A 27,114-nucleotide genomic window follows, 5' to 3' on the forward strand; every position below is an offset into this window, starting at 1 on the left:
AGAGGAGCCAGATGAGGTGGCTCGGGCATCTCATCAGGATGCCTCCTGGACGCCTCCCTGGGGAGGTGTTCCGGGCATGTCCCACCGGTAGGAGACCCCGGGGATGACCCAGGATGCGCTGGAGAGACTATGTCTCTCAGCTGGCCTGGGAACGCCTTGGGATCCCCCGGGATGACCTGGATGAAGTGGCTGGGGAGAAGGAAGTCTGGGAGTCCCTCCTTAAGCTGCTGCCCCCGCGACCTGACCTTGGATAAGCGGAAGATGGATGGATGGATGGATGGATGGATGGATGGATGGATGGATGGATGGACGGATGGATGGATGGGGTGCGGCATGCCAGCTAACATCGGTTTCCGTATGTTTGTCCAAGAACTGAGGCAAAGATTTTCTGACATTTTACGTCGAAAACTGAATATGTTGAGTATTTGACTTTTTGCTCAAGTATTCTTAAGGGGTTGTACTTAAGTATTCTTAATTGTTAAAATAAACATATTCATCCATTAAGATCTCAATTAGTAGTTTTAGTAAGAGTACAGTGGTGTGGCTGGGTCGCTTGGGGCCCACTTGAGCTTTATGCCTAGCAGCGTAACTGGTAGAGAGTATCATGATAATTGACCCAAGGTCAAGGTGAGCGATTAGTATTATTTAACATCCATCCATCCATCCATCTTCTGAACCGCTCAGTCCCCACGGAGGTCGCGGGCGTGCTGGAGCCTATCCCAGTCGTCATCGGGCAGCAGGCGGGGGACACCCTGAACCGGTTGCCAGCCAATCGCAGGGCACACAGAGACGAAAAAACATCCGCACTCGCACTCACACCTAGGGGCAATTTGGAGTGCTCAATCGGCCTACCAAACATGTTTTTGGGATGTGGGAGGAAACCGAAGTGCCCGGAGAAAACCCACGCGGGCTCGGGGAGAACATGCAAACTCCACACAGGGAGGGTCGGAGGTGGAATCGAACCCGCACCCTCCTAACTGTGAGGCGGACGTGCTACCCAGTGCGCCATTAATTTAACAATTAATTAAAATACAATTATACAGTATCAGCTAGCAACAGTTTTTGCTTTTTTTTTATAGAGCAAAAACAGCTTATAGTTACTTAGTGACACTGCCAACTAGAGGTCTGTGGCATGCACATTCTTTCCAGTCATTGTATTTCTGCTCCAAATCACTCGAAGGAATTTTTAATAATGTAATTTTTACGATATTAATTTCCAACTCGTATATTTTATTTAACACCCACCATTACGAAGCACTCCCCCCTACCCCCACCCTCGTGTGTAGCTTTGTGAAGCTCCTTGGCGGCTCCGCCCCTTTCACTCAGATGTGCTTTCCCCCTCCAAAAAAGAGAGAGAAAAGAGAGAAAAGAAAAGGGATCCACAGCATTACCAACAGCAACTATGTGACAGACAGACAACGCTGACCCTTGGTTCTGCTCGCAGGTATCCGCGTCAGCAGAACCGGATCACCAGCAGCACGAGCACCACCTCCCGCCGGACGACCGTGGCAGCATCCCCCGCAGCGCTTTTTAGGTAAGCATTTTTTTGTGTGATTTATGTTCTGACATCCGTCGGCTCTTCTTCCCATTCAATTGGCTGCATGCGCGTGTGTGAAGAGCATCTGGCTGTACGCATACTCACATATACATCAATCACACGCACACACACACGCACTCACGTACGCACGCGCGCGCGCACACACACAACGCACATCATCAACTGATATTGAATGAATTGGACGTTGTGCACGAGGTCTTTGTCCCGGTCGCGCGCCCCAAACTGCATTCCTACGCGAGGGGCGCGTGCATGCCACCACGCAAGCGTGCAAGGTGGGTCAATTCCAGCGTATTGGATCATTAGAAAAAGCTGCCCCCCCTGCACCAGTACCACCTTTGAAACGAAGGATTCCTCCTCGTGTGAGCCGTGTCGTGTGGGCGTCCTGTGTGTACACCTTGCTGTACACAACTTGGGCACAACATACGACCTTGTTTACAGTAAAGAAATGAATATGGTTTCGTAAAATTTGATCAAAGGGCAAACTGTGTGATTTGTTAAAGAAATAAACTATACCGTATAACGTATGGTGATCAATCTGGATGCTTTACTTTTTGTGTACAGTTATTTGTAAATTGCGGCCACTCGGGTAAAACTCAGGTATGTGTGCTTTGGAATGTACTGCTGTTTTGTTTAGCGACAAAGTTCATATGAGATCAACTTAAATGTTCCTGTGAACGACGATAATGGGAGTGTCTGTCCTCTATCATTTTGGTGAGGAGACACTTGTTTAATGAGATACTGCAATGAAAGGCCAACATTTGCCACCAAATTCAATTTATTTTCCCTGTACAGCTGTACTAACCCAACATCCATTCAATTAATCTGAGTGGCTGGTTAAGTGCTATGGAATGCACTGCTGTTTTAGTAAGCACCAGAATTCAAATTGGCTCAGTGGTCAATTTTGTTTAATGTCTGTTTATTAACTGCGGTAATGAAGGCATCTGTTTAGGGAGAAGCGTTTATTTGTCCAAGACGTCACTGTACCTTGAGGCATAGCTACAAATAGAGTTGGGGCAACCTCTTAGAGGAAATTGGGTTTTTTCCTCTCTGCTATTATGCATTATTTGCCACACTTTTTTCAGAGAAAAAAAAAACCCTCAGTTATTTCATTGCAAACTACATTTGTGGTAGTTGTTTGTACCTTTTCTATAGGGTCAAAGGGGTACATGTCGTATGTGCCTAAAATGTACCATGTCGAGGTACCACTAAAGAAATAATGATGCAATTTATTCCTGGAATGTAAGCCAAAGTTTAGAAATTGATCATGAAAAGGGGTGACATATTTTGCTCCCTACAAGAAGACTCAGCATGAATTAATCTGAAGCTGTTTACAGGCTCCTGTTTTTGTTGAAATGGGTGAATTGTCAGATTTCAAGGTATTATTTTTGTGGGCCATTCCACAAAATCAGTGTCCTTTGCCTGTTGTAATTCTTTCCAAATATATTGATGCCTTTTTTCCAATTCGACATCTACATCCATTTGAAACTACTCAGAATTTCCCTATTTCACAGGGGTCTCTTGTATTTAGTACAACCTTCGCTAATGGGAGGCTAAAGGCAACAACGTAGCCAATGTGCAGTTTGTGGTTAGCATTTTTCATGAATTTTGTTGTCACTTCTACCCATGCATGTGCAACCATTTCATATCTGTTTTGAACCCAAATTATATATATTGTTCATACCAACTAGTACCTGCTTAGCACCAATAAGGATTAGACCTGCTTTTATCGATAAGCAAAAGTCAATTTTCCGACTCTGATCTTACTTCCTGTATTTTCTTGATGCATTGGGGGAGGTTAAACGCACTGGTGTGAACAGCGTCTTTTTTTTTTTTTTTTTTTTAGGTGTACGAATTTGCTTTGAAGTGCCTGCTCGTCTGTCACCTACAGGAAACTGCGTGTTTATCACTGCTCTGTCAAAACATATCTCCAGATCAAACGGTCTTGTTGTTGAGGAAGCATGTACTGCTTTATTGCAGTACATTTAGACTCTTTCTCTTGTTGTCCATTTCTAAACCTGATTTGAATTTGTATCATAACTCGTCCCTGAGAGATGTTCAACCACACCAAGCTTATGCAAGCACAATTTGTATAGAGATGTCTTGCATTAGAGAGCATAAAAAGGCAAGTTAGAAGCATCTATGTCTCGCTTTAAAAAAGTTCAGAATATGAAAATATTTAGCAGATGCCAATCATGCCAGCCTCAGTTGTACCTTTCATTGGGGGTTATAAGGAAATGAGGTGGGACAGCGGCCCGGACATTTGGCTTCCATGCCGAGGCCGCCGGGACCACAGGTATGACCCCAAAGTTGAGTGATGCTTTTGTTTCCATAATTTCTGATTTTGCGCTTCAACTGCCCTGATTTTATTGCAAATGAGGGGCACGGCACGGATTAGCTGGGAAAGGTCTACTTCCATCCCTTAACGTCACACAAAGGTGCAAACGCCCTGTTACGCCAAATTTTACCAGTGCAAGATCTAGCAAAATACCAAAGGAAAGAAAACACCACCGATGTGCACAGTTAGTGCTAGACTTGCACCCAGAACAAAAATAGGGCCCCTGAAGTCTTGTTCATTTGGCTTGTGTGATTCCTCCGTGCCGTACCCCAGCTTTTGTAGCTCACTTCCTAGCACAGTTGAAGAGGTGAGTCTGAGAATGGTTGCACACGCATACAGAAAGCACATGTATATATACGTAGCTTAGGCATGTTGTTATAATTATGATGCAATCTCTGAAACTGCCACATTAATAACTGCAGCCTTGCGCAGTAGGAATAACCCGGAAAGTTGAAGTAATGCGTGATGATCTGTATGACCTTAAGGTTGAATTTATGATGCAAGTCATGAGTAAAGGTTGTATTGTTGGATTTATTTTGTTAACATAGTAACAGAGTCAATTTGTTGTGTTGTGCAATGCTGAGTGAATGCAATTTGCTTTAAGACTCGTAATCAGTGTGAGAGCAAGTTGATAAAGATGTGGCAAAAAAGTATCACTAACGATGGGTATTGAGTAAAGTTGTTGAGCATTATGTGTGGAAATTTCAATGAATACGTATAATTTGCTGTTGACAACATAAATAGCATAAATAAATATAATACACTGTTATGTGGACTGTGTAAAGAATGATTGTGGCTCTCAATTGTAAATTGTGTTGAAGCTGTTTTTCTCTCCACAAGTTCTTACGTTTGATCAACACCAAGTTTGGCTGATTGTGACAAAAACAACAATACCCAACTTTAATGGCAAAGTGCACGATGAGAAAAATGACTTTCATGCCTTATCATTGTAACTTTGAGTTCACCATTCCCTTGTGTGAATAACTGTGATCTTTCCTGAATCTGATTCCAAATTCATTCTACTTCATGTGTTTGGCAATTTTGATTCAGTTTGAAAAATACAACTGTCATCTTGGAGTGGAATTTTTTATTACTCAAATTTGAAACTGGGTCATTCTCCTCCAGTCTTGTGGATGAAAACAATACAATGATTCAATGCTGCTATAAACATTTACCACTGTAAATAAGAGGCTGAAAAAACACGTTTTGAAGCCTGACTGGCTGCCACAAAGGCGTAGTAGTAACTAATGAAATATATAATTGCACTCGCGATGACCTGATAACACAGATTGAGCGGCCTCATTTGTGGTGGCTCACAGAAAGCCCGGGAGGAGTCTACTCATGTATGCAATGAAAGATGACCATCATTCACACAAACATGTCTGATGGTGTCATTCTTGCATGAGACAAACTCAAACCTAATAGCTTGTTTATTTTAGCCCAGAAATGATTCTTGGATATTTGATTCCAGAACAACAATGGCAGAAATGTTTTTATTTTCATCCATTATAATAATAATAATAATAATGATAATAATAATAATTATTATTATTTATGCCTCAACTTGCTTTTTTGTAGGGTATATCTAAAATCATTAGCATGTTTTAGAAAATCGTCTGACAAAAAATATTTCCTGTTCCAACTACTTTGTGGGGATACGATCACCAAAATTGAAAGTCATAAAAAGTTAGGGCATTCGGGTTAGGGAATTTTCCAGTGCAAGTCAGTTATGGCGGTTCACATCCAAGTTGTAAAGAAATTAGGATTTGTGAGGGTTGAGGATCAAAGAGCAGGCAAGCAGGAAGGCAAGGCAAAAATGCAACAAAAAGGCAACAAGGAATGTAGAATCAAACAAATAGAAATCCCAAAACTAAGTCATAGTGTAGCAAACTAGAAATAAAAGCTCGACAGGTACATCAAAAGTAATGATCCAACACAGACTGAGAGGATAAAGGGAATTAAATAAAAACAAACTGAGGAGACAGCAAAGAACACCTGGACAAGACTGATTGGTAGACACAAGGGATGACATAAAAAGTCCAAATACAGTTCATGACAACCACTGCATCACGATGGAAACCAACTTGGATTGTCCCCTCAACAACTACTTATGAATAAGTATACAGTTGATATTTAATCAAAAAATGTTTGGGTTCCAAAAACATACAAGTTCGGGCTATGAAATTGCCCATTAGTGTGAATGGAAATGAGTGAATGTGAATGTGAACTTTTAGCCGTTTCTGTGGTGGTGTCACCAAACATTTTGGATGTTAAACATGCCAGCGGGTTAGCGTGTCCACATGAAAAAGCTCCACTGAGCATTCGGATCCTAAAAACGCTGGTATGTAATTTGACTGCTAGTCGTAGCCACAGGAGAAGTTTCTCCTCTCATCACTTCCAGGCCTCATCCGTGCGGAAGCATCAGAGACGAGTGGGCAGGGCTCTGTGGGAAGGTGGAGGTGTAATTTCAGATGCTCTCTAACTGACCAGAGCAGCAATTATGTGATCTTCAAAAGCGGCAGCAGCAGTGGCCGCAGCAACGCCGCAATCATCAGGACCAGATGTGCATCTCACTCCCGGACAGCCGTGGGATCTGAGTTTGCCACGTGAAAGCTGGTGACTTCCAGGCCAATTAGATTCCTTTTACGAGCACCATAAACTGTCAGAATTTCTTACAGTTAATTTATAATTCCAAAACATAGGTAGGCCTGCACATTTCAACAGATTTTACAATAGCTCCCACTCTATGAAAACTAGAACTTTATTGTATGGTCTTGTCTATTGTGATAAACTGCCGGTTTGATAAGTAATCCTGTATTTCCTTAAATACAGTGAACATATTACGCCCGTTTTTATGGCCATCAGAGAAGGTACACACAGTAATGTTAGGCCTCTTTGGCACATGTGATTAGCTAAGTAGCTTGAGCTATGCCGTTATATCGCTGTATCCCTTCTCTTGCTTTATTGGCTTTCTCTTCTCTATGACACTCTTCGCACATATGTAGAAGTCGCTCTCTGTTAAGACTACAAGATCACACATTATTACACAGGCTAGGCAGAGTCGCCTCCTTGCAGGAGGGCGGCCCAGAGTAGTATAAGAGCAGGAACCTTAGTGGTGGGAGTTAGACCTTCTTCTGCATCTCGCAGAGAAGGCTCCACAGCTGTGTATCGATCTTTCTGGCATACATTAAATAGTTAAACTGTGAAGGCTGCCTCTAGGTAATTACTGTTAGCATAGCGAGCATTAAAGATAAAGAGCTGGGACTAAATCTAACAGTAACGTCGGAGAAGATGTGGTTTAAACTCCCAAAACTAATAAAAGCGACTCTACGTCGTCAACACCTTTCCCAGATTGGATGCCCATTATATATCAGTTCATTTACAGACATTGAGTTTCATTGCCAAAACCAGTTGCTAACCAAAACAGCAGCACCTACTGATACAATGACAACACATGTTCTCAACTTTAAATTTGAGTAAATACATTTACAAAAATAATGTAGTATTATATAATATTGCATGTATCTAGAGGAGGATTCTGAGAATGAGAATTTAATTCAACACTGAATTTATTTTTAATGCTTTTCTCGTGTTCATTTTCATGATACTTTATACATAAAGTTGTGGCTAGTGAGTGTTTTTGTGTCTGTTGCTTACATATGAGCTTCTTAAACAGGGGACATGGTCTGGTACAAGCAGCTTATTGTATATCATAGTAGTCCAGTAAGTCCCTAATAGCTTGCTAATACGAGTCCATGTTTGGCGTCAGTGGTTCACGTCGATTATAGAGGTTAAGATGTCTGAAAACAAATGCAGAGCTTTACCTTTTTAGTAGTCTTGTTGTGTCAGTTATTTTTTCCTCCAAATACAATAGCCAGAGTGCTAAACACACTTGTAGGTGTTGACAAAAACAGTCATTTTAAGTATTTATACTTTATAGAGTATTACAAAATATAAAAAGGACTCTTATGGAGCAAGGAAGCAAAAAAGCAAGATATACATAAAAGTTAAATGGTAAATGGCGTGCACTTATATAGTGCTTTATGTTCATCATATGGTGCTCAAAGTGCTTTACAAAGCCTCACATTCATCCATTCATGTACACATTCATACTCTGGTTGCCTAGCTTCCACATTGTGGTGCTGTTACATGTCAGTGTCTACTGGAACAGTGCTTGATCTTAAAGACGCTGTCTCCTCTAGCATGAGACAGTCTTTCATACTGCAAGTCTCTGAATATATTCACCGAAATAAAGTTGGTAACAAACATTAACTTTGCTTTTTTTATACTGGCACCTCTCTGGAAGCCCTGTGTAGAGATATTACGATTGGAAGCACAGCATGTTAGATAATCATGTTGTCTAAATCTTGAATTTAGTTCAATTCACTTAAGTTTCTTTCTATACAAAAAACATTTACATGTGCACATGGTAGTTATGCAATATTTTATTAAAGTTATGATCGGGAACAAAATTTTACCCATGTAAGTGGTTAGGGTTAGGGTCTCTCAGAAGTCTCTCAGCTGTTTGTGGCCGCTGCCCTTCTTAAAGGCCACTTAAATATTCACCTTTATTTTGTTTGGTATCCACTTCCTTCTTTGTGACTTTTGTTGCTTAGCAGATGTGGATATTCCGCCACGGTTTTAGCAATACTCCTTAAGCTCAAGCAGCACGAGGCACCCACTTGGACGGTCACCTCAGGCTTAGTAGTTTCTTAAAAATCAAATACGATGTACAAGATGAGGCCAGGGAGGGATGATAATTTTTTTAGACAAATGTAATTTTTTTGAAAAACAGTTTCCTCCCCAAACTAACATTTGAGGGTGTCAATCAAAATTGAGTATTTTAATGTTTGCATAAATGTTTTTTTCGATGCAATGCTCATCAGATTGCGCAACTGGCTTTATTTTTTTGGGAAACAGCGGCACCTACAAATACAGCAAGGTCACCGCGCCACCATTTAGCACCCCTCATGAAGTCAACGCAATTACAAGAGCAGAGGGCGTGCTTTGTTCACTTCTCGAGAGAAGACACTTCTTCAAACGGCAGACACAATTTATCCATCCATGTGCAGTGATCGAGCAGGAGAAGAAGTGCAACACTGATTCAACATATCCTTTTAAAAAGAGAATATCAGGTAACAAGACACAAGAAGACTTACAATCCATCCATCCATTTTCTGAACCGCTTAGTCCCCACGGGGGTCGCGGGCGCGCTGGAGCCTATCCCAGCCGTCATCGGGCAGTAGGCGGGGGACACCCTGAACTGGTTGCCAGCCAATTGCAGGGCACACAGAGACGAACAACCATTCGCACTTGCACTCACACCGAGGGACAATTTGGAGTGCTCAATCAGCCTACCAAGCATGTTTTTGGGATGTGGGAGGAAACCGGAGTGCCCGGAGAAAACCCACGCAGACACGGGGAGAACACGCAAACTCCACACGGGAGGGCCGGAGGTGGAATTGAACCGGCACCCTCCTAACTGTGAAGCGGACGTGCTACCCAGTGCGCCACGAGCCACCACTTACAATCCAATAGTATACAATACAACTTTATTTAAATAGCACATTTCACACCAGGTGCAGCAGTAACAAAGCACTTTACATATAATGCTATAACCACAAAGACAGTGAAAACAGTAAATTGAAATAGACATCAATACACAGTAGTAGTAATTATATTAACAAAATCCTGATATTGCTGGGTTGAAAGCCAAAAGAGGCTATTTAATGATTTGAAAAGTACTGTGTTATGTGCTCCCTCGTACGAGCTCTAGTTAGGAGGCAAGTAGTAGACGAATCATGCCGGCTTTGCAGAGTGTATCCTGGAACACTGGCTCCTAACAACAGACATTTTCTTGGCGCAGTGGTACTACGCAGCAGTTGTATTGTGCCCGACTAGCTTCGATAATATATTGCTATGGTAGCTGATGCGATTTCTTCAAGCAAGGTATTTCTGATACCTATGCAGAATATCGGATTGAGACATCCCTCGTTAAAATGTTAAATAGGTTATAATTTGTCAGGTAAGTTATTTTGGGGTAAAACCATACTGAAAACAGAGGCACTTATCTTTTCTTCCACATGTATACATCGTTGTTAAGGGACAGAGTTAATTGACCTATTTAATAGCCACAAGAGGCGCTGTACCCAGAAGACAAGGCAGGAGTTTGGCCAAGAAGACAAGCTGTGCATCTGTGCTCCGCTTCACGTTATCACGTTGTGGCCTATAAATCCCATCAAGGCAACAGGAACGTTCTCAGCGGGGTGGTGTTTGATGTGAGCAAGAAAGTCCTCCCAGAGTGCAAGTTGGCACTCCCTGTTATTGTGGGTACATAAACAGCAGGTAAATATTCTTTGGTTTCAATTCATTAACATGGTGACCTTGAGATTAGATTGCCACATGTCACCATGTGGGTTTGCACACAGCAAATCCAATCTTTTCATTGTCTATCGTGCTTTTCCTCGTGAAGGTCAAGGGTTTGAGGAGGCAGGATACACTAGCCAATTGCAGAGCACATTACACAATACAATATCTCACAAAAGTGAGTACACTCCTCTCATTTCTGCAATGTTTTATTTATATCTTGTCATGGGACAACACTGAAGAAATGACACTTTGATCCAGTGTTAAGTAGTCACTGCAGAGCTTGGATAGCAAAGTAAGTTTATTGTGACTTCAAAGTAACTCAAAATGCAACAATGAATGTGTAAAATGCTGGCAACAAAAGTAAGTACACCTGCGTGCCCCTGAGCGAGCCAATGAAACTCGTCCTAACGTGAACGTGCTCGCACATGAGCCTGTGCTCATGATTGGTTGCGAGCGTGTATCCATCCCTTCTCAGTTCACGCGCACACAAGTGTCCGTTTGGAAGATAATCAGTAACAAAGACACTTCCTCATTCAAATGTCCACACACCAAGGACTAAGGCGACGCTAAAATCATAGACATTGCAAGTGACGCTGCACAGGAAAAGGCAAAAACACGGACTACTGGTGAGAGGTTGTCTACTTTGTACTAACTCTACAATCTACTACGCGCAAGTAACAAAAAGACTATGGATTATTATTTTGTGATTATGAAGTAATTTGTTACGAATGAAGTTGAAATAAAAATGATAAATTGGAGAATGCTCTAATTTAGATGAAAAATCTGGCATGATGCAACCTGGCCTGTGTACTGCAGTCACAAACACCAATATCACCCTTCTTATTAATACAACAATAACAATAATAAAACAAATTTAATACATCTAATAAAAATTAATTGTACTTTCATAAAATTGTTCATTTGTATTTAATTCATTATTATTTTAATCTTTAACTTTTCTGGTAGTGCAATTGACAACAGATTCTCATTTGCAATATCAACCTATCTGCAGACATCAAAGGATATACCGTAATTTTCGGACTATAAATTGCTACGGAGTATAAGTCGCACCAGACATAAAATGCACAATAAAGTGAAAAAAAAAACATATAAGTCGCACCGCAGTATAAGTCGCACTTTTGGGGCAAATTTGTCAAAATCCAGCACCAAAAACAGACATGAACCAGCAACAACAGGCTAAACAATACAATATGCTCACGTGACATATACACAAACGAGGAGCTGAGAACGGGCCTGACGTAACATTCAGAGTTATTCAAGTAAGTATTACATAAATAACACACTTATCAAACCATCTGTGTCACTCCAATTCATTCATCCGTTCTATATGTCAACAACGCCGCGCGTGCGCTGCAGAGATCAAGTATATAACTATATTGTAGCGTTAACAAAGTACCAGGAAAGACGTGGGTTTGGTAAACGGCTCTTTATTTAACAAAACAAGAGTTCAACGAGCCAACAACTACTAAACTTCCATCCACGGAGGTGAAAGAAAGCTCCGTAGAGTATGACCGGGCGTGCGTAAAAGCCATGTCCGAGCCCCATCCACCGTCCCTGGACAGCCACCCGGCCGAGCGCCGGCCCCCAACTTCCATCCACGGAGGTGAAAGAGAGCTCCCGTCGAGAAGGACCGGGCGTGCGTAAAAGCCATAATAGTTTTTCAAACCTTCTGTGTCACTCCAAATCATTAAATTCTTCAAACTCTTCGTCCTCCGTGTCACTTACAATCAAAGCTGCTAATGATGCCGGTAGTACGTGGGGCCCTTCATCATCTTCGTCATCCCGTGATCGAATCCTTTGCCCTTCATGTAAACAACCGCTGCGCGGCACAGGGGACGTCACTTGCAGTTCAAATGACAGTAATCCCTTGCTACATCGCGGTTCGTTTAGCGCGGTTTCACTACATCGCAGATTTTTTAATTTTGAAAATTTGTGAAAAAAAATCACATATAAGTCGCTCAAGAGTATAAATCGCCCCCCCCACACCCAAACTATGACAAAAACCACGACTTATATTCCGAAAATTACGTCCGAAATTTACATATTCATTTACAATGGTAATGGTTCTAAGAATGTCGGTGTGAATGGTCGGCCCCTATACATTTTCATCTAACCAAATCTGACCCACTTTGCAAAAGGTTTAGAGACCCCTGAGTTACACATTGTTGGCTTAATCGTATTCACCAATATTTTAGACTAATACAGTACACCTGTAACAAAGTTAAGTATTACGTAGTGAAAGATTGCCCCCGTGAAATGCAGTTGTTTAAACACTTCAAAGTCAAAGTCAAAATCAAAGTCAGCTTTATTGTCAATTTCTTCACGTCAAGACACACAAAGAGCTCGAAATTACGTTTCCCACCTTCCCACGGTGACTAGACACATTTACACAACACATACAACCAAATAGCACAAAGAGTAAAAACAAATAGACAAGCGCAATGAATAAGTAATAAGCAAATAACCCAAATAAATAAACAATAAATAAATAAATAGATAAATAAGAGGAGCAAAATGGAGCAAGCGTGCATACAGCAGACAGCCAGAATATAGCGCAAAAGAACAGGATGTCATGCAGCCGAGGGTGGAGGGGGGAGAGAATTCAGGATCCTGACAGCTTGGAGTACGAAGCTGTTGGCGAGTCTGGTGGTGCGGGAGCGCAGGCATCTGTACCTCTTCTCAGAGGGCAGAAGATCAAACAAAGAGTGAGCGGGGTGACTCACATCACACACAATCGCGGTCGCCTTGCGGGTGAGACGGGAGGAGTAAATGTCCTTCAGAGAGGGGAGTGGAGCCCCAATGATCATACTAGCAGTGTTCACTATGCGCTGCAGATGTTGTATTCAGTGCAGCCACCACCCCACACAGCGATACAACTGGAGAGGATGCTCTCAATGTTGCCACGGTAGAATGTGGTCATGATGGCAGGAGGAGCACTTGCTCACCTGAGTTTGTGCAGAAAGTACAGGCGGCGCTGAGCTTTCTTCGCCAGCGACGCAGCGTTGGTGGTCCAGGAGAAGTCCTCACTGATGTGCACCCCCAGGAATCTGGTGCTGCTCACTCTCTCCACCACAGCACCGTCGATGGTCAGCGGCAGGTGTTGGGCATGACCCTTCCGGAAGTCAACAACAATCTCCTTGGTCTTGCTGACGTTCAGCAGGAGGTTGTTGTCCCTGCATCACGTGGCCAGAAGGTCGACCTCCGACCTGTATTGGGTCTTGTCGCCCCCGGTGATGAGACCCACCACAGTCGTGTCGTCGGCATATTTCAGCATGCGGTTGCTGCTGTAGGTTGCGGTGCAGTCATGCGTCAGCAGGGTGAAGACCAGCGGACTGAGCACGCAGCCTTGAGGGGCGCCCGTGCTCAGCGTGATGCTGCCGGAGACATTGTCGCCAACACGTACTACCTGAGGCCGCTGACAGAGGAAGTCCAGTAGCCAGTTGCAAAGGCAGGTACTCAGGCCCAGCTTGTTGAGTTTGCAGATGAGAGGCTGTGGAACAATGGTGTTGAATGCAGAACTGAAGTCCACAAACAGCAATCTCACATACGAGTCTCTGTTCTCCAGGTGGGTGAGGGCAGAGTGGAGGGCAGAGCAGATGGCATCCTCAGAGGACTGATTGGCTCGGAAGGCAAACTGGAAGGGGTCTATCGTGGGGGGAAGAACAGATCTGACGTGCGCCATGACAAGCCACTCAAAGCACTTAATGACGATGGGCGTCAGTGCCACAGGGCGGTAGTCATTGAAGCAGGAAGGAGCAGGATTTTTCGGCACAGGTATGATGGTGGCAGCCTTGAAACATGACGGGACGACGGCCTGCTGCAGGGAAATGTTAAAGATGCCCGTGAAGACATCCATCAGCTCCTCAGCGCAGTCCTTCAGCGCTCGCCCCGGGATGTTGTCCGGGCCCGCCGCCTTACGGGTGTTGATAGCGGCAAGCGTCCTCCTCACGCTAACGGGAGAGAGGCACAGGGGGTGCTCGTTCGGAGGGGAAGGGGTCTTCAGCGGGCAAGTGCTGTTTTGAGCATTGAACCGAGCAAAGAAGCGGTTCAGTTTGTTAAGCAGAGGGACGTCGCCTTCACAGCTCTGCGGAGCGGGCTTGTAGTCCGTGATGGTCTGAATGCCTTGCCACGGGCCCCGAGCATCCCTGCTGTCTTTGACGTGGGCAGTAAGCTTGGAAGAGAATGCCTTTTTCGCATCCTTGATGCCCCGGGACAGGTTCGCCCTAGCCGATCTCACGCCCGCTTCATCCCCAGCCCTGTAGGCTTTGTCTCTGGCCCTCAGCAGCCCGAGGACAGCCCCTGTCAGCCATGGCTAGCCCGAGTGACGATGTATTTTGTGAGGGTCACATTATCAATGCACTTTGCGATGTAAGAGGTCACAGAGTCAGTATACTCCTCAGTGTCCGTCTGATTGTTGCAAGTGGCTGCCTGCTTAAACATTTCCCAGTCTGTAGTGCCAAAGCAGGCTCGAATTCATCAGAGGCCCCCTCAGGCCACACTCTCACCCGCTTGCGAACCGGCCTGGAAGCCCTCACTCTTTGTCTGTACGCGGGCGTAAGCAGAACGGTGACGTGGTCAGAAAGTCCAATGTGGGGGAGTGGGGTGGCCTTGAAAGCTCCTTTATGTGCAGTGTAGACCAGGTCCAGGAAGCTGTCACCACGTGTTGGAAAATTAACATGGTGAAACTTTGGAAAGACAGACTTCAGGTCAGCATGATTAAAATCACCAGCGAAGATGGTGAAACCGTCACTGACAGCCTGATACAGTTCACTAAGGGCCGTGAACCTGTCACTCCCAACGTTGGAAGGCGGGATGTAGACAAAGACAAGCAGAATCGCAGTAAATTCCCTTGGCAGGTAGAAAGGACGGCACTTAATGATCACAAACTCCGCCAGTGGCGAGCAGTGTCTGCGTACAACTACAGAGTCCCGGCACCATTCGTCACGGATGTAGACACAGATACCTCCTCCATGTGATTTTCCCCCTTTTTCAATGGCCCGGTCCGCTCGATAGCACGCTAGCCGCTCCAGTTGCACAGCTGAGTCCGGAATGTTGACATTCAGCCAAGTCTCAGTGAACACGAGCAGACAACAGTTACTCACTGTCCGGTTCGTGGATCTCAGCAGTCGAATGTAATCCAGTTTGTTGTCCAGCAACCGAACGTTCGACAGAAGAATGGAAGGCACGGCCTGGCGAGTTGGGTTTGCCGCTAGCCTGGCCCGGACGCCTCCGCGCTTGCCCCTCTTCTGCCTCATCGCACACCGCTTCCGACGCTGTCTATCCGTGGAAGGAGTAGCAGACGAGTCCGGCGTTGATTCAGGCCGGAGTAGTCCCAGTGTCTTTAATGTCACCATATCAAAGTTCAGAACGCAGCAAAACTCGCATTTGCCGATGTCGAGCAGAACCTGCCTGACAAACTGCCGGACAAACACTTATTAAATGAACAAAACACCGATCGGTTGGGACACTTTATGTGGAATTATAGTATTTATCTGAAGATACATTAAAAATATGAGTGTAATCTCATATTTATACTCTAAATGAACATGACTACAAATATCAAAGTATAGTCGGTCGTTTTCTTCAATTATATCGTATCTTGTCTAGTATTTGGATCATTGAAAAATAATTTGTCAATTGTTAGTCTAGGATTCTCGAGTAACTACAATGGTAGAAACGCAAACTGCAACTTCTAAGAAAAATGTGTATTCATGCATAATACTGGTCTTCCTGTTGTTAAATGTTATCAATCATGTTCTGTTATGAGCGATTAGATTAGATAGAACTTTATTTATCCCACAGTAGAGAAACCATTTGAATGGACTGCCACTGACCAATAAAATTTTTATTGTTACTGCTGAGCCTTTTCAAATGAAGGTACACTTAAGTAAAAAGGCTGCACTAAATCAAAGCTGAATCCCATTGTGACCTCAAAAACATAATTTGTTCAAATACTTCTGGGACCAGATGGGAATTCTGCAAATTCTTGCCTCCCCTGCAACACTCCGCCGCTCCAGGTCGTTAATGGGTGTAGTTGGCCTCTTAAGAGTGGGATTAATTGGTTTCATGGCACGTGTTTGCAGAAATGTATTTTTGCATAGCATTGTTGGTGTAATCGGTGCTGTAGGAGGAAAGCGGGCTTAATCTGCCTCAGAGGGATCACTTTGTAATAGAGTTAGTGCTCCCCGGTCTGACCTTGGTAGACCGTGTATTACGTGTTTAATCCTTCCACAGTTCAAAGAAAATAGATCTTTCTTTTTTTTTTTTTTTTACTCATCAGCACATTTGGGATGAGTACCGTAATTTTCGGACTATAAATCGCGGTTTTTGTCATAGTTTGGGTGGGGGGGACACTTATACTCAGGAGCGACTTATATGTGATTTTTTTTCACAAATTTTCAAAATTAAAAAATCCACGATGTAGTGAAACCGCGATAAACGAACCGCGATGTAGCAAGGGATTACCGTCATTTGAACTGCAAGTGACGTCACCCGTGCCGCGCGGCGGTTATTTACATAAAGGGCAAAGGATTCGATCACGGGATGACGAAGGGCCCCGCGTACTACCGGCATCATTAGCGGCTTTGTTTGTAAGTGACACTGAGGACGAAGAGTTTGAAGGATTTAATGATTTGGAGTGACAGAGAAGGTTTGAAAAACTATTATAGCTTTTACGCACGCCCGGTCCTTCTCGACGGGAGCTCTCTTTCACCTCCGTGGATGGAAGTCGGGGGCCGGCGCTCGGCCGAGTGTCTGTCCAGGGACGGTGGATGGGGCTCGGACATGGCTTTTACGTACGCCCGGTCCTATTTATGGAGCTCTCTTCCACCTCCGTGGATGGAAGTCGGGTGCCGGCGCTCGGCCGGGTGGCTGTCGGGGAACGGTGGATGGGGCTCGGACATGGCTTTTACGCACGCCCGGTCCTATTTATGGAGCTCTCTTACACCTCCGTGGCTGGAAGTTCAGTAGTCTTTGGCTCGTTGAACTCTTGTTTTGTTAAATAAAGAGCCGTTTACCAAACCCACGTCTTTCTTGGTACTTTGTTAACGCTACAATATATTTATATACTAGATCTCTGCAGCGCACGCGCGGCGTTGTTGACACAAAGAACGAGGAATTTGATCGATGAATTTAACGATCTGGAGTGACACAGATGGTTTGATAATATTGTTGTAATATGATAGTTATTTGAAATATACTTTATATATCGTTATAAGGGTCTGTGGAATAATCAGAAATGCAACTTACAACGGGTCCGACGTCAGCATATGCGGTGCATATGCGGCATTGTTTACATAAAGCACGATCGATGGATTTAATGAATTGGAGTGACACAGATGGTTTGATAAACGTGTTATTTATGTAATACTTACTTGAATAACTGAATGTTACGTCAGGCCCGTTCTCAGCTCCTCGTTTGTGTATATGTCTTGTAGCATACCGTATCGTTTAGCCTGTTGTTGCTGGTTCATGTCGGTTTTTGGTGTTGGATTTTGACAAATAAATTTGCCCCAAAAGTGCGACTTATACTCCGGTGCGACTAGTATATGTTTTTTTTCACTTTATTGTGCATTTTATGGCTGGTGCGACTTATACTCCGAAGCGACTCATAGTCCGAAAATTACGGTAGTTTGGATCAATGGAGGTGTGGAAGAAGCGAGATAAGGGAATATACAGTCTCTACAGTCCACAGGGCCATCAAAAAAGGCTCCAAAACATTAAGCAACAATAATATTTAGTGTCATAAATTGCATTGTCGCATTATGTTTCCCACCATTAATCAAGATGACATTCTGTTCAAGAGCCTTCCTTGACTTTGCAGAAATTTGTGCAGTGATGAGTGAAATGAGAAGCAAGGTGCGAAAATCGAGGCAAGTTACAATAGCAAATGCAAACAGGGTTATCATCATCTCACCATTTGCCCTAAGTGTGACAGAGAATTTGATCACCTTTTCTGACCGACCTTTTCAATAGCTTCTGTAAGAATACTAAGTGCAACTTTCTTACATTACTCAAGAGCAGAGATATTTGGTATTGCTAGCTTCGATTCAATTGTGTAGAATTGATGATTGATTCACGACCGTATTTTCCGGACTAAAAGGCGCACCAGATTATAAGGGGCACCTTCAATGAATGGCCCATTTTAAAATTTTGTCCATATATAAGGCGCACCGGATTATAAGGCGCATAAAATAGATGCTATACTGCAATAAACTAAATTGCGGTATGCATCCACTAGCCAATAACCAATGAGCCCTCTATAAACAATCGCGTTTCTCAAACTATCCTATAAAATGATCAGAACTGACTGAAGTTTGCGCCTTATAGTCCGGAAATACGGTACTTGGTTGCGGCTCTGGTTCTGTTCATGCTCAACAAGTTTGATGTCTAAAGTGCAACACGATCTTGACTTGGTAGGATTATCGGTGCTTCACTCCCCTCCCTGAAGAACATTTACACCTCCCGTCTCACCCGCAAGGCGACCACGATTGTGTGTGATGTGAGTCACCCCGCTCACGCTTTGTTTGATCTGCTGCCCTCTGGGAAGAGGTACAGGAGACTGCGCTCCCGGACCACCAGACTCACCAACAGCTTCATACTCCAGGCTGTTAGGATCCTGAATTCTCTCCCCCCTCCGCCCTTGGCTGCACAACGTCCTGACCTTTTGGGCCGTGTTGGCTGCCTTGCACTACTCTTGCGCTGTATTCTAACTGTCTGCTGTATGCACACTTGCTCCGTTTTTGCTCCTCTTATTTGTTTATTTATTTATATTTATTTGTCGCTCTTGTTTATTCATTGTATGTGCCTTCTTGATTTTACTTTTTGTGTTGTTGTTTTAGATGTTTTGTTATATGTCACCGTGGGATAGTGGGTAACGCAATTTCGATCTCTTTGTGTGTCTTCGCATGTGAAGTGATGAAGCATGTGCGGTTTTTGAACGTCCCGGTTCTCGAACAATTCGGTATTCGTACAAGAAATTCGAAAACCGAGGCTCCACTGTACTTGCTTGTTTGTCGCCCGGTGCAACTGCTCAGAGGCGAATATTCTTTTCGGAGATGTGGGCAAAAAGCTCCACTTTGAGTCTTCAATATTTAATGAAGAACAAGGCCATCGGTCAGTGTTTTAGTCAACTGAATGTGTACGCACTTATGTGGTTCTGCAGTCTGCAAAAAGTACAGTACGTTCCCTTTGTAGAAGCACATAGAATTACCGTTTTGGCCCAAATATAAGACGATGTTTTTTGCATTGAAATAAAAAAGTGGGGGTTGTCTTAGATTCGGGGTCTAGACATTATATCCATTTTCACTTGTGCTAATCTCTCTGATTGTATAAACAGATGCTATCACATATTGTCTGTTTCTGATACAAGAGTGTAAATATACTGATGTGTGATTTCAGGAGCTAGCGTTAGCCTTTTCAGATTGGCATTCAAAGTGCACAGCAAGCACAAGTGACTCCAGCTTGTTCTACTCGAGGATAGATTTTAATTTTTTACAAGTGAACTGCGCTAGTCTCATTTTTACTTAAATATTCATCCATGCTTACGGCATTGCTGTAGTTTGCTGCAGCGATCAAATACATGTTGATTTCAATGAGGCTTCTGATCACTTGATGAGGACTTTGTTCACTTAAAGCTAAAACAGTCAATGCAGAATTTGTTTTTTTAAACTTCTTCTGGCTTATTTATAATTTAAAGGACTCCCACAGCATATCTACAGTGTTGTCAATAAACTTTTCCGTTTAGAATGACCATGCTTAGAATTTTTTTTTCAGGCCCGTTCTCAGCTCCTCGTTTGTGTATAGGTCACGTTAGCATACCGTATCGTTTAGCCTGTTGTTGCTGGTTCACGTCTGTTCTTGGTGTTGGATTTTGACAAATAAATTTGCCCCAAAAGTGCGACTCATACTCCGGAGCGACTTATATGTGGTTTTTTTTCACTTTATTGTGCATTTTATGGCTGGTGCGACTTGTACTCCGGAGCGACTTTTAGTCCAAAAAATACGGTACTAGAGTTACTCAGTTACACTTTGTCAGAACGTTTTGTCTTCTATGCCTTCTGCATCCGGTTCTGCTCTCTGTTGTTACTTTCAAATGTTGTACATAAAGACTTTTTTGGTTCCCCACTCATGTTTATTGTCTGCTTCTGGGTCCAAATCATGCGTTAAATGTGACAGCTAGCTAACAAATTTTGAAAATAAAACTTCTTCCGAATTCTGACGAATAATAGAAATGTTTTTGTTCACATTCCCTCTCTCCATTCTGATGTGGTCCGCAGCACTGTAGTGCAGGTTAAAGCCTGTGCTTAAGGCCATCGGCAAAAATACGCCTGTAACATTTTTACAGTCTTACAGGTGTAAGTGCCATTTTGATGATTATGCAAGCCTGCAATCATCTGGTGGTAGGGACAGACAAGACGGTCTGTTCTGACGTCAATGTCTGCGTATTGGGAGGGATGATTACACAGAAAATTGCCGGAACAAGTAATGGAAAAGTTTCCTCTGCAAAGAAGACGTTTTTTTTTTTGTGGTTTGCCTCTGCTCTGAGACCTGCCTGTCTATTCATGAGCATGCATGGAAAGTCCATCAGCAAAGACCACTTCCTTAGGGATCCTGCCTTGTATTGAGAGATCAAGAACTGTGATGGAATGGCTTCTTTCCACGTTTCAATCCTGAATTTCCTTCTGGGAAGTCCAACATCCTCCCAACATGCATGTTAGGCTGTAAAGTTGCCTCTGCGATTGACTGATGATCTGTCCAGGGTGTAACTGCATGGGAGAGGCTCAGTTGCCATGGTAGCTCTGCATGGGATACGCAGTGAAGAAAATTAATGCATGGATGGATAGATGGATAGCAAGGTGACAGACGGACGAACAGAGAAATGAATAGCTAGATGATGGACGGACAGACAATAACGCTCTCCACGATTGTGTCCCACATAGTTCTCAGTATTCTTCTTCAAACATGCACAATGTGTTTTGAAACAACTCTCAGGATTCCCTTAACTGTGTCTGAATAGAATATATCAGTGTGGGATCATTGTGATGCTGGAAAAATTGTGTCGGAATGAACAAAGCGTCACAGCAGCATTTGCGCACACTTTCCATCTAAAGGTTCTTTAAGAGCGCTTAGAATTGTAGAAGGGGAAAACATTTGTCGTTAAAAAAAGACAAGATAAATTTAAACACCACATAGGGGTAATTGACATATGACCTCACTGCCAGACTAAACAGAGTAACATGTTGCGCACAAGAGATGAGGTGGCAGACCAGCTCACTAACTCACTCAGAAATCCTTTTAGGAAAAATCTTTCAGTAAATGTTCTGAAACTTTAGACACTGTTATGCCTCCAAAGAGACCAATAAATTGATACTCTATATATGCAAGTAGTCACAAGGAAAACATTATTTGTTGCAAGGTCAGCTCAACTGTGCTAAAGTGAGACTATTCATCAGTTAATCATCTGTTTGTGGTTCAACATTCAAGGAAGTCATCTGTCTGTCCATTCATCCATCCGTCTGTCCATCCATCCGTCTGTCCGTCCGTCCGTCCATCCATCCATCCATCCATCCATCCATCCATCCATCCATCCATCCATCCATCCATCCATCCATCCATCCATCCATCCATCCATCCATCCATCCATCCATTCATCGAGCATTAGTATGACTTATGAATTAAAAGTCAAATGCAGTAAATAGTTCATCTTCCCAAGGAGGCTAACTCATCATTTTGGGACTTTCATTGCCATCTGTTGCCATCGTCCTCTGCTCTTGCTTCTCCAGCAGTACGCTTGTGTTGTTTCACGCTCACTGACTCAACCTGAATTCTGCCTGGTTAGGGAAACTACATACACATTTGATATGTCATTTGGTTTGTTGAAAACATTTGGCCAGCTGCGTGCTTGTTTTATTTGTAAAACTGAGTCAGTGTTAGAAAGTCATATTTCTCCATTGGGAAACGTTTGACCTCTTGTAGACGTGTTGGAACTGCTGCACTCGCAGCATATGAATCACGGCTCCCACCTGACATAGCCCCGAGGCTTTCACAAAGCATGTCACTTTCGGTATGTGTGTCTCCATGCAGTTGCAATATTCTTTGGCCTAGTTGCTCCTTGCTGTTTTGAGGTCAACGCTTGAGCTTTGGCCTCCTGTGTGGCCGAGGGCTGGAGGGTGTGTGTGCACTGATGTGGATGTAAAGGGTTAAAGGGGGTCGGTTTATGTGAGCGGTGCCTGGGAGCTTTTCTGCCGCACTCTGCAAGTCCTGGCATGACCGACAGGAAGCTGTAATTACGACGAGAGGTTTCCGTCTGACAAGACCCCCATTTGTCCCCTGAGAAAAGCCTGTCTCACATTAAGAGACCATCTTTTTCTAATTAAGATTGGCTAAGGAGGTTGTGGTGCCGTGATGTCTATTCAAAGCCTCACTCACTCACTCACTCACTCACTCACTCACTCACTCACTCACTCACTCACTCACTCACTCACTCACTCACTCACTCACTCACTCACTCACTCACTCACTCACTTTCTTTCTTTACTGTGTACAGTAGAGCCTCTAATACAAACACAATTTAAAACATTTTTTACAATTAGAAACAAATCACATCGGAATAAATCGTTCTACAGTAAAAATGGCACAGTCATAAATTCTATATTTCCTCTCCAGGGATTTTGCCTTGAGATATAAGTAGTGCTGAATTATTTTGAATAAAAAGCTAATTGATATTTTTACTAAAAAAACACCATATAGTCATAATTTCTATATTTCCTCTCCAGGAACTTTTCAAAATAATACAGTTTGCCTTGAGATACAAGTAGTGCTCCAGGGATTCTTCAAAATAATACAGTTTGCCTTGAGATAAGTAGTGCTGAATTATTTTGAATAAAAAGCTAATAAATTTTATTATATAGTGTTAGTTTTTTTTTCAACTAAAAAACACAGATTTTGTGGGGGATTAAGGACAGTTAAAGGGCATTTAAATTCAATGAATGGTGCATACCCGGCTCTTGAGAGCTAACCGCGGCCCGGAAAAGCGCCCACCTGGAGGCTGGTGTGAGGCCTGCCGGTGGTGAGGCTGGAGGCGGGTATTCTCTATGCTTATTATTCGGTCACCCAGCTGAGGGATTCTCCCCAGCATCTTTGGTGGGCAAATGACACAGCTCCGAGCGTGAGGCTCGCGCCTTTGCCAAAGTGGCCTGGTCGCACTGCTTATTTTTAGGTTACACAGCTCAGGAAATTACACAGCGCCATGCGTGGGCTAATGACGAAGCCGGAGCTCCGTGCGGGCGCCCCGCTTCTCGATCGGTCGAAGAGGTGATTATTTTTCGGTTACCATGCTCAGGGAGTCACCCACCCAAGAAGCATGAAGAACTAAAAAATGTAAATGTCTGATTGAGTTTCGGACCGGCTGGCGCCTTGCTCCTTTTGTGAACCACAGCAAAAAAAAAACAGTAAATGTGTTGACTGGTATTTTAGTTTTTTTCAGTACATCTGATTTTACAGATGCCTGCGCTCCCGCACCACCAGACTCAGAAACAGCTTCGTACTCCAAGCTGTCCGGATCCTGAATTCCCTCCCCCCTCCACCCTCTGCTGCATGACGTCCTGTTCTTTTGCACTATGATCTGGGTGTCTGCTATTAGCACGCTTGCTCCATTTTGCTGCTCTTATTTGTCTATTTATTTATTTATTGTTTATTTATTTGGGTTATTTGCTTATTACTTATTCGTTGCTCTTGTCTGTTGGTTTTTACTCTTTGTGCTATTTGATTGTGAGTGTTGTGTACTGTGTCTAGTCACCGTGGGACGGTGGGAAACGTAATTTCGATCTCTTTGTGTGTCTTAACATGTGAAGAAATTGACAATAAAGCTGACTGAATTTGATTGTATGTGTTGTGGAATGTGTCTAGTCACCGTGGGACGGTGGGAAACGTAATTTCGATCTCTTTGTGTGTCTTAACATGTGAAGAAATTGACAATAAAGCTGACTTTGACCTTGACTTCGATCTTTCTATGAAAATAATGATGTCGTTTGTAATTTATCAACTTGATTGACCAATGAAAAACTTTGAAAATTTGGTCACACAAAATGGTGTATTACCTGTTTTGCACTCATAACATCGGGACATACTCAATTTTTTATTTTACTTTTATTAGGAACTAAGGATAGGTTTGTTGTCTTTTAATTTAAGTCACAATTTGGACATACCAGCTCAGACCCTTATGATCTTTATTTCTCCTCCAGGCCCCGCAGTAACGTCTTGGCTGACCCCCGTCCTCCCCCCAGCCCCTCTCGCCCACACTCCCCTCCTGCTCCAGCTGCATGGCTTTGTTTGTTGTTGGTGAGCTCCCTTTGGTAATAAAGTCCAGCATGAGGCAGTGGAGACGGCTTGTTTTGGTGGGAATGCTGGCCTGGATGCTCATCTTTCTCGCCCTTTTCTCATACTTCCTGGACGCACGAGTTAAGAAGTTGCCGGCCTCTGCTGGCTCCCTCCTCTCCCAGCACCCCGACACCCGTCGCCTGGCCTCCATCCAGGCCTCCCATCAGAACACCGTTGCAGTCTCCAGCTCGACGCCAACCATACCGGGAGATGTGCTGGAGCCTGAGCCTCACAACAACTCTGTGACCTCCAGCAACAGCGCGCCCTATGCCAACAATGGCAGCCAGGAGCTCAGTAACCAAAACTACATGGACCCCCAGACTCTCGCGGCCTGGTCTTCCTTTGGCACAGAGAATGTAGGCTCTCACTCAGACCCGGCGTTTCAAAGTCATGAAATTACTTCCCAAACTACGGAATATCAAAACCACGTGAACAGAGTCCAACCTCATGGAGGAGAGGAAGACGAGGAGGATGAATATGAGAGAGAAAATGCAGATGAAATAAAGACAAACAGAATAAGGACTGAACGTGTCAAGACAACTGCTGATGCCTTCTCTAACCTGGAGGAGAACTCCAAGTCAGTGTCACTGTTGAAGCGCCTGTGGCAAGGGCGCTTGTCCATTGAGATGCTGGAGCCGAGGCTACAGCGAGCCCGTAATGAATACGTGAAGAGCAACAAACACCACGTGGCCTACAAGGGGCTCCGCCGACCCTCTCAAAGTGCCAAGGAGCTGCTGTGTCAGCTGAAGGCCAAGGCCCGGCTGAGCGCAGTAGACGGATCAGAGAAGCCTTTCTCCTCACTGGGATGGGCCCATCTAGTGCCGGCCCTCCAGCTGGAACAGATGCGCATGTCTCAAGGCGGGAGTCCCATCGGGACATGTGCCGTGGTCGCCTCTGCTGGTGCCATTTTACGATCGGGACTGGGCAAAGAAATTGGTGAGTGGTCTTGTCGTTGCTTTCATTTGAACTCACTTCCTGAATCATTGCTTGAATATGATCAAAAAATATTATCGGATTTGAATGCTCATAGTCTATTGGTGTCACTTCATACATTCACTTCATAGTTAAATAAGCAGGCTCTTTACCTCTTTCACTGCAAGCCCAGTTAAATTGGAGCTTTGATGTCTATAGAAGTCAATGGGAGTGGATGAATTAAATTAGGCATGCCTTCAGGGAAGAATAATTTCAACTGCACCTCTTGTAGAAATTGTAGAATTGTCCTGATTTCAGATTCAGTACATAGAATTTTAAGTTGATTGTAAACGTGAGGGATTCATTTCCTGAATAATTCCTTAAATTTGAAAATAGACCAAATATCTCATTGGAGATTCACTGGCATTGGGCCTAAACCTCCTATGTCCATGTATGCTAAAAAAAAAAGCTCAACAAATTCCCACAAACAGTGCATACGATTGGTCAATCATATATATACAGTATATCTATCTATATACAGCACATATCTATATCTATATACTCTCTCTCTCTCTCCCTCCCTCTCTCCCCCCTATATATATATATATATATATATATATATATATATATATATATATATATATATATATATATATATATATATATATATATATATATATATATATATATATATAATAAATTTAAAGTTACTTAAATAAAAGTTTGTAATAATGATTGACAACATCCATGTGGATGTATATTCCATTGCGAACATTACATTTACGTTCATTAAACGTAAATGTAAATAAAAAAGTTCAGCATCCCTTCTTTGGTGGTGAGGTAAACACAAATAACCTTTGTGCAAATACACTCACATACTGGCACAAATGTTGACAGTACTATCAGTGCTCCAAAAATATACTTTTTAGGTTCTGTATTGACCATTTGGTTCATTTTGATTTTCAAGCTATAATTCAATTCAATTCAGTTGTGAGGAATTAAATATGCTATTAATTAAGTCCTCCACATATGAACACGTCAACACTTCTGAAAGGTGCAAGTCTATTTTTCATATTATATTATTATAATATTATATATATTATATTATTATATATATATATATACATATATGTATTCACACACACACACACACACACACACACACACACACACACACACACACACACACACACACATACTAATCGCAAGTGGTAAATAGCGGTTAATAGATCAACAAAACCTGGTGCAAAACCTGGTGCATGCATAGATTGTTGTCCAAATGGTGTGAGAAAATGTAAGATGAGGATGTATACAGTAGAGGAAACCAAAGCTGTCGTTGTGTCTGTGGCTGCGGTCGCTCACTAACAGGAAGTGATGGAGATTTGCTGACACATTTGTGAAAGTAAGCACGGATGAATATTTTGGGTACCAAAGTCAGCTACATGATTTAGAAAAATTATAAGAAGCTCTCGGTATGATGCAGATGCACAAACTGCAGTATTGAAATGCAGTGAATTGCCCTGCTATTTGCAGAGGATGG

The 27,114-nt window shown here is 43.2% G+C and overlaps 1 protein-coding gene across 1 annotated transcript in view; it reads left to right on the forward strand.

Moving 5' to 3' along the window:
- The first annotated feature begins 1,321 nt into the window (after positions 1–1,321).
- st6gal2a (ST6 beta-galactosamide alpha-2,6-sialyltranferase 2a) overlaps positions 1,322–27,114 on the forward strand; it is a 47,415-nt gene continuing 21,622 nt past the window's right edge. Inside the window, exons 1-2 of the mRNA XM_085920170.1 lie at positions 1,322–1,534; positions 24,527–25,598. Coding sequence (XP_085776296.1) covers positions 24,605–25,598 — 994 coding nt within the window. The 5' untranslated portion in view covers positions 1,322–1,534; positions 24,527–24,604. The remainder of the gene's footprint in view (positions 1,535–24,526; positions 25,599–27,114) is intronic.

Source organism: Syngnathus leptorhynchus, chromosome 9, assembly GCF_054491065.1.
Source record: "Syngnathus leptorhynchus isolate UIUO chromosome 9, UIUO_Slep, whole genome shotgun sequence".
Classification (NCBI taxonomy): domain Eukaryota; kingdom Metazoa; phylum Chordata; class Actinopteri; order Syngnathiformes; family Syngnathidae; genus Syngnathus; species Syngnathus leptorhynchus.